At 36.6% G+C, this 9,050-nt stretch overlaps 1 protein-coding gene across 1 annotated transcript in view; it reads left to right on the top strand.

The window, feature by feature from the left end:
• Nucleotides 1-213: 213 nt before the first annotated feature.
• Nucleotides 214-9,050, top strand: part of EIF3A (eukaryotic translation initiation factor 3, subunit A) — a gene marked incomplete at both ends in the record, with an annotated part of 28,095 nt that continues 19,258 nt past the window's right edge. The window contains 8 exon segments of the mRNA XM_009698054.1: nucleotides 214-404; nucleotides 607-743; nucleotides 2,352-2,515; nucleotides 3,831-4,030; nucleotides 5,054-5,262; nucleotides 6,258-6,429; nucleotides 7,469-7,573; nucleotides 8,374-8,472. Coding sequence (XP_009696356.1) covers nucleotides 214-404; nucleotides 607-743; nucleotides 2,352-2,515; nucleotides 3,831-4,030; nucleotides 5,054-5,262; nucleotides 6,258-6,429; nucleotides 7,469-7,573; nucleotides 8,374-8,472 — 1,277 coding nt within the window.

Below are 9,050 nucleotides of genomic sequence, written 5' to 3' on the forward strand. Positions count from 1 at the left end.
TGTTAATGGAGAGGTCTGCGTTTGTTTGCCAGTTATGTCAGTGAAAGATTGCTACTGCAGTTGCATCTGCCAACATTTTTGATATGGCCAGCTAAATCAAACCATCGATGAACTTTGATTAGAGTTGAATAAATTCTATAAGTTTACAGTGTTAAGCATAAAAACATGCATCTTCTGGTTTGCAAGTCTTTTGCTGATTGGATTTTCTTTCAGAATTCCTTGAGGTCGGCAAAAAGCAGCCTGCCCTTGATGTTCTCTATGATGTTATGAAAAGTAAAAAACACCGAACATGGCAGAAAATCCACGAGCCAATTATGCTGAAGTACCTGGAACTCTGTGTGGACCTCCGCAAGAGTCATCTGGCAAAAGAAGGACTGTACCAGTACAAAAATATTTGCCAGCAGGTATGGCTTTTGAATTTATTTTTTTTTTATTATTTGTAGTAAGCATGGCATATGTCAGCTGATACTATCTAAAAGTAACTGATTGGTCTTGAGTTAGAATTAATCTGTCTTTTAGGTGTTCCTGGTTTTGTAGCATTTATGTTTTAAATATTTGCTGCCTATTGTGGTGGAAACAGCTTCCCATTTTCTGCCTTTGATGTAGGTGAATATCAAATCTTTGGAGGATGTTGTTCGAGCCTATTTAAAATTAGCTGAAGAAAAAACAGAAGCAGCTAAGGAAGAATCCCAGCAGATGGTACTAGACATAGAAGACTTAGATAACATTCAGACTCCAGAAAGGTAGGCGGCCCGTCCTTAAAATATAGCAATTCACAGCAAAGTATCCTTATTTTCATGAAGGAAAAGTAAAGCCTTGATACCATGCCAGAACGGGTGTTTGCAGTTGAATTGGAAGGGAACTAAGACATTGCCCAGGGAGAAACTGATGACATGTAATGATGAAAGGAGATATGAAGCCAGAGTGAAGTTGGTGGGAATTCTTTCAACTAAAATCTTGGCACAGAAACAAAAAAAGTCAAAGTTGTATCTACTGATGATAGAAAATTTGAAGAAATTATCAAAGTAAAGGACACTGTCTTGTGTAGGTGACTATGAGGAACAGAGTTATAGCTCACAAAGACATGGAGTAGAAGGCTGTGGATTTACATGTCAACAGCAAGGCCCTCTGATAGAAGTTGGGAACTCATTTGTTGCAAAAAATGAAAAGGTTACAGACCTGTCTTCAGTAGTTGTTCCAAGATGGAAATGCCATTTATACTCTTTCCTGAAATAGTCTTTGTTACAAAGGAATCCCACCAATAGTTAGATGCCGAAGATTGACTGACTGCTCTTTCCTTGTTCTCTTTTATATAACTGAGGACTAGAAAATGCGTCTTTTCAGTCACACTTCTTTATCTGAACAACCAGAGTTTGCTGGTTTTTAGGTCTTGTTTTCTAGACTTCTCGTACTTTTTTTACTGGATTCATTGCTTGATCTGCTGGAGAAGGCACTGGTGAAATGTCATCTTTAATATTGTACGTAATACGAGCACTCAAGGAAATAAATTAGAACTGGAAGCAATGTAGTAGAAGAGAGTTAGAAGAGTTCAAAGTTTATATTAGAACTGTAGTTCACAAAGGATTTTAGGGAAGATGATTCTTTGTAAGTTTGTGATGCTGGATGGACTGCTTAGCAGAAAGAAATCATATGGGCCGTAGCACTGAATTTGTCCAAGTGTCTCGGGAATCCTTTCCAATCTATTTTTTTTGTGAGGGAATGCGGTTGTGACCACTAAAGGCAAGATTATCCTATGTTACTTCTGACATCTTTAAGCACCTTTTTCATGTCAGAATTTTTAAAGGATTTGATACTTTAATGTAAGAATTCTAGTTTTCGATACCTACAGATTGTAAGGCAGACAATGCTTCTGTCATATGTCAACCAGAAGTGAGCTCTCTCTGGCAGCATTGCTGGTGACTAAATAGGAAATTCCAGCAAATAGGAAAGTGTCTTGAGTAAACAGTGGTATTTGAACCTAACACAGATAGAATGCATAGCTCCCTGGGAGAAGAGGGAAGGTGAAAATCCTGGAGTTAGTTTCCTTTGGCTTACTCATGTGAAGGATACAAAAGCTCCTGATGTCTCTTACCTCTGGAACTTGTACATGCCAGTCATATATGCAGGGGCTAAAGTTTGAAACTTAACAGCAAGAAAAGTTATCTACAACCTTTAAAGGAAAAGGGAGAAGTCTGAGGGACCAATTTGAAAATAGGCAATAGACAGATCAGCAGCAATTAGTTGTTCAGATTTGTCCAGTCTCATCTTAGATCTTGATAAGAAAAATCGGTAAGAATTGTGGGGAATAAAACACTTTGTTTTTCATCCTTTCCCCTCTGTCCCGATTGTAGTGTTCTTTTGAGTGCTGTAAGTGGAGAAGACACTCAGGATCGTACTGACCGACTGCTTTTGACACCCTGGGTTAAATTTCTGTGGGAATCATATAGACAATGTTTGGATCTTCTCCGAAATAATTCTCGAGTGGAGCGCCTGTACCATGATATTGCACAGCAGGGTAAGTCAAAAAAGTTGGAAACTTAAATTATAAGGAGATCTAGGACTTATATATTACATCCTGTAAAACTAGAAAATTAAAGGTTATTTCCACTTGGATATTGCTTCAGAGTTGAAAATAGGTTAATCTCTTAAGTGTATGTGTGTACACACATATGATTCTTAACATTACGGAGGTTCCTTAAAATTACTGAGGTTTCTGGACACCGATCTTTTCTTGCAACAGAACCTGTTAAGGAAAAAGTTACTTTTTCCTGGACATACTGAGAATATGAGAATTACTGGTGCTGTGTCTTACTTTTTTTTGAACTTACCAATCAAAATCAGTTGTGTTTTAACTTTGTTATCCGGAATGGCAAATATGTCTTCCATTGATGTATTCTATGTCAGCTAACTTCAAAAACTACTGTACACAAAAGGGTTCTGTAAAATTATGATGCATTGTCAATTTTGACGCAGACGTAACTTAGCAAAATATTGTGCAGAAGATAATAGGAAAAAGTCTAGTTTGATTCTTTCTGGCATTATTCTGCAAAAATCGACTTTATAAGAGTGCTTACATGTTAATCTTTTCTTAAGGGTGAGAGATGAGCGGAAATATATTTTCCTTTGTATGTGTAACTTAGGGCTCTGTATTTTTGAAAAAAAGAGTCTGTTAGATTTTTAACTCCGGATCCAAATTGTGCAAGTACCTTAGGAAAGATGACTCTCAGATGAGTTCTAGGTGCTTTAGTGTATTTAAGTCTTTGTGCTACAGTCTTGAGACTTCCTTTTGTGCCTGTTTCTGGTAACGATATTTTAGAATTTTCAGAGTGACAGTGGCAAAGCAAAAAAGCAAAACCAGATTTTTGGGAGGAACTATAGGATCAAAGACAGGTTTTTTTTTTCTGTGTCATTTCCAGTCATTTGAAAGCTTCATTTAACTTTACCGTATTTAGATGACTTGAGAATTTTTTCCCACATACAAAGCCAAAACCTGAATTCATGCCATTCACAGAATTTTATTTGCACTTAGTTCAAAATAAAAGCTAGAATCACTGCTTAAATTAGAACATTTTTTAAAAGACTCAAAGAGACTTTGCTGCTTAAGCTTGATTATGTAGAAACATCTTCATTTTTTGAGGTCAAGATGGAAGTGCTCTGCATTGTCGCTTATTCATTATGTGTGACAATTAGATTGCATCTTGGTTGATACGTCTTTGGACTGTAAATGAAGATTCTCTAAATGTACTGATTTACATATCTGAATCCCCTTTAGAACTACCATGAAGTCACCATTAGTGAGCCTTCTTAATTTATGTTGTTCGTTTTTGCAGCTTTTAAATTCTGCCTGCAGTACACGCGTAAAGCTGAGTTCCGTAAACTCTGTGATAACCTGCGAATGCATTTGGGGCAGATCCAGCGTCATCATAACCAAAGCACAGCAATCAACCTCAACAATCCTGACAGTCAGTCAATGCACTTGGAGACCAGGCTTGTGCAGCTTGACAGTGCTATTAGCATGGAGCTGTGGCAGGTATGCAGCAGGGCTCCTGTAATCACACTGTAGTCTACAGCCTTTCCAGAATCTATTCCATGCAGATTATGTTTCATGATATATACTCCAAGGTAAAGACAGGATAATAGCTAAAAAATAAAGTTTTAATATCTAGAATGTGGTATTACATGCATATTGAATAGGTAGTCTGATGTTCCTGCATAGCATTTCAAACCAGGCTTCTGCTGGTAGTAGTAAATGGTAAAGCAGCTGAAGTCAGTTTGAGTTGTGAAAGCGAGAAGTTGATGATGACATCTTCACCTCTGCCATCTTGCATTCTCATAAACTAGATCACTGGGAAGTGGTTGGTAAACATTAAAGCTTGCTGTTAGGCTGGGGCCTCAGCATTGCTGGTTGAATTACGTTAGTGTCTAGCCAGGGAGGGAACTATCAAAACAAATTTTTCAAAAAGGTGCCTTGCTTTTCCAACCTTTTGAATGTCAAAGTCCTTAAAAAGCTAAGGTTGTCATTTTTTGTTTTGTGAATTTGGAGAATGTTCTCTGTTGTGGTGTTTCCATTTTAGGTATGTCATTACACGTAAGGCATTTCCAAGATTATATATATTTTTAGGGAAGCTATACCCATTTTTGATCACAAAAATTGTTTTTATGAAAAATGGTAAAACCAGTAAATAGTAGAATTGATATAATAGTAAAATAGTAGAATTTTTGTTACTCTGGTTTGTGTGGGTTTTTTTTCCCCCCTTGATTTGTAGTTTGAAAATCTGAAAGAAACTAGTCTTCAAAGAATTACGCGAACTAATCATTAACTACCAAGTTCCAACCAGATAGTTCATGGATTTGCAGTATGTCTAAATAATTTCTTTATTAGGAAAGAAGCATTTCATTTCATGTAGCTGGCAAAACTGAAGATCACAGCTTTCAGTGGTATTAAATATATTAGAGTCTTACAACCTTTAGTGAATGTATATTTTTTCCCTTTTTGTGTGTTGCAAAAAACTTCCTAAAAGTAGTGTATTTGGTTGGTTGTTTATTTTTTTAGGAAGCTTTCAAAGCAGTGGAGGATATTCATGGGCTGTTTGCACTGTCTAAGAAACCACCCAAACCGCAACTGATGGCAAATTACTATCACAAAGTTTCAACTGTCTTCTGGAAGTCAGGAAATGCTCTTTTTCATGCATCCACACTTCACCGACTTTATCACTTATCAAGAGAAATGCGAAAGAATCTCACACAAGAGGAGATGCAGAGGTGGGGAAAGATACTTAATGTCATCTTAGATTCTATTTGTAACCCCATAGGTTCAAAAATAAACTAAATTGTGCCCCAAGAGAAGCAGATGACGTATATGGCTATGAGCAACTCTGCTTAAAGTGGCCAGTACTAATTGCCTCAAAAGAAACCTAGAGCAAGAAGGATATTTTACAAAACTGCAGTGTAAATAATGTAAACATCAGGATCGCCTTAGTTAAGCTTCCTTCGCTGTTACTGACTGGGAATCTAAGCAAGTTAGTAAGTATCTGTGTTGTGCTTCCTTTTTCTCTTCTGAGTGGTGGCATTTACTTCACAAGGTTTCATTATAACTAGTGTAAACTTTTCCTTAATATATAGAAGTCTGTATGGCCAAATGGCCTTTGATTTTTTTGGTAACAAGTATGATACTGGCAAGGTTTTGAGTCATGCAGAATCATTGACTGCGTTAACCTCTGAAGTTCATGTGCAGGCCTTTATAGAATCAGAATCTGGTGGTAATAAATACGCTATGGAAATTCTTACATTCCTGTTCATCTGGGTACTAAGGTCAGAATTTAAATGTTTGATGTAATTTGTATTGTTACATCAAAAGATACCTCTGGTTTGCATAGTAAATTTAAAAAAAATCAGTGCAATCAAAATGACTGGTATGGACTTGCAGCTAAAATAAGTTTTTAAAGGTGCTGCTTTTTGCTGTTTTCATTGTTTTGTAGTATTTTGATACTGACAGAGACAGCTTAAATTTTTCTATGATCTCTGTGACCAATAAGCAAGTAATGAATTGTTGTCAAAATCTTTCCCTTGGTTACTGAAGAGCACTGCCTTCTGTACCCTATTGCGCAGCTGGCATCTTTTCTGTTCTTGCTGGTATTTTTACACAGTTTTGCATCATGAACGCTACTTATTCCTACTCCTGAATTGGCACATACGTGAAAAGGAATTAATTAGCATTCTATTGCAGTTCATCTTTTGCGGTTATACTTTTTCAACAGGATGTCTACTCGAGTCCTTTTGGCCACTCTCTCCATTCCTATAACTCCTGAGAGAACTGATATTGCTCGCCTTCTGGATATGGATGGTATCATTGTTGAGAAACAGCGACGTCTGGCAACCCTCTTGGGTCTTCAGGCCCCACCGACACGTGGCAGTCTCATTAATGATATGGTGGGTAGTGGGGTTCAGATGAGCAGCTTTTAAGTGTCGAATCCTCTTTTTGGACTGTTTTCCTTCTGGAGCACTGTGCTTGGTTATGGGACAGCAGTTTAAAAGTTAAAACAGCTATATGATCAATTGTATGTCTTACGGTATAGTGTTAAAATTTCAGATTCACAAGAAGGACTGTTTGGAAATGGCTGCAATAACGGGAGACTTGAATGCTTGTGTGCGCTAAAGAGTCAGATTCAATATTGTCCTTTACGTCACCCAAGCAACAGATGTCATTTTGAAACTCTGAGGGGTCTGAAAAAGGTTGTGAGCTAGAACTTTGGGGTTTTTTCCCTACTCTTAAGGTGTGTAATTAACTGAACCAAGTGTTTATTTTTCTGTTTTAAATGTATTTTGGATAAGCACAGGTCAGATATCAAATAGCAGACCGTAAGGACCTAAGTGATTATGAAAACTTCCTTGTGTTTAATTTGAAGGGAGGCTAGATTTATCCGTCTTCAGACCTTCCCAGGTATTCATAAACAAATTGGGCATTCAGTCATAGGTATTTTCAGAGGATGTTTGAATTTCTTGCAGTCATTTGCATGCATGCCTAAAACTTACATTCAAGGTTCATTTTACAACTTGCATTAATTCTTCTTCTGATACCTCTCCAGTTTGCCTTAAAACCACAATTTAAAGCTTCAGAAGTTTACTCATGAACTGAGATGTGTGGTTTTAGTTTGGATGTGGACCTACATCTGTGTAGTAGGACTTGTGTCTTAGAAATGGCTCATAAGTTGAGGGTAGTACTCTAGTCTAAATAGTTAATTTTGTTTATATGTTTTTTTTGTCTACTTTTCCATTTTTAAATACAGTTAAGTGGTGTAGCATAGAGTTACTGTCACTGCAATTAAGAATGCTGTAATAAAAAAGTCTCCTGTATTAAAAGTTACATGTGGTGCCTATTAAACTTCTTGAATATAAAATTCTTAAAGCATAACTATTTGTTAATATTTTATTTATTTTGAGATCTTTGGATTTTTTTCGTTGACTGTAGGTAAGGTTCAACGTAGTGCAATATGTTGTTCCAGAAGTGAAAGAACTTTACAATTGGCTTGAGGTTGACTTTCACCCGCTCAAGTTATGTAGCCGTGTCAGCAAGGTAAGTTTTGTAGCTCTGTGTGTATAGTAGTTGGTCTTGACTAATCGTCTGTTATGTGAATATTGATTTGTGGTAAATACCAACTAACTTTCCCTGTTGCCAGAGTTTTCAATAGTAGACTTTATTTGGTCAGATTCCATTACAATGACATGTAAGTAACATCTGATATATGTAGTACACCAGGTTATTGAAATAGAACGAAAATTCATTCAGGTCTTTAGGGTGATATTCAGAGGGCCCCTATAAAGGTGCGGTTTTGGGAACGTATCAGAAGGTCTTGTTGGTGGAGGTGATGCTGAGTTCGATTTTGTTTAAAGATGCAGAAATGAGAAAACTGTGTGTGTGCGCATGTGCATATGCATGCAAGTGGGTTGTGTGGTAAGTGGAAAAATATACCAATGAGTGTTTTTACTATTAAGTATTGGTCAGTAAAATAATGTGGGAGCTGTTAATTAGGTTAATGTAAATTCTGCAGTTGAAGCAGCACATCATGTTCTTTTTCTTTGATGGTGGGAACAAAGATATTTGAGGTGCTAAAAAGAACTTGAAGGTAAATTAGCAGTATGGTAAATGTTGCCAGTACTGTCAGTCGCCTTCATACAAAAGATATTAGCTATCCATTATAAACAAAAGTGTTCAGACCAAAAGATACAGTTCAGTAAAACGATGTAGTATCTCAACAGAGGTGCTGCTGTTTCATGAGCTGTAAACTGGAAGTATTTAAGACCCATGCTTTGTACTTTAATGTTGAAGTTTTTAAGGGTTGATGCAAATAGAGTAACATTTCAGAATTTTGATAGGTTCTGAACTGGGTGAAAGACCAAGCTGAAAAGGAACCTGAACTGCAACTCTATGTTCCTCACCTGCAAAACAATACCATTCTTCGCCTTCTGCAGCAGGTATGAGTAAAGAAAATATATGTTCATAGGTATACATAAGTTAGAAAATGGTTTGGAAGAATATGAAGTTGAAAACTTTCATGCTGAATTAAATTTTTTCCATCAAATAGAAGACCATTTTGATTTTGAAATGCTTTTTTTCAGTATATAACCTGTATCTTCAGGTTTGTACATCATTTAGGTACAGCTGTAATAGCTGTATGTAATAATGGTTGCGTACAGTGGTGTAGTCTCTTGCCTAGGTTTTCTTCATTACAGATCTATGATGTCTTATTTAAGGTAATTCATAATTCTTAAAATTTTTTTTGGAATAAGGTCTGGGTGGGATATTTTGGATTTGGGTTGGGGTTTTTTTTTGTGTGTAGGTGTTTTATGAAACGCACATTTCATTGACCTGCTTTCATTACAAGTGACAAGCAGTGTTATTTCTGATGTGCTAAAGAAATAGTTGAAGGCTAATTAGCAGCATAGCTGTATGTAGTTACTGCTGCCAGTCTCCTTCATACAGAGAAGCCATTCAGGAATAGCATTTAATCTTAGGTTAAGTTTGAATATAGTACAGAAATAAAATCCTGAAA

This window comes from Cariama cristata, unplaced genomic scaffold, assembly GCF_000690535.1.
Source record: "Cariama cristata isolate BGI_N322 unplaced genomic scaffold, ASM69053v1 scaffold234, whole genome shotgun sequence".
NCBI classification, from domain to species: Eukaryota; Metazoa; Chordata; class Aves; order Cariamiformes; family Cariamidae; genus Cariama; species Cariama cristata.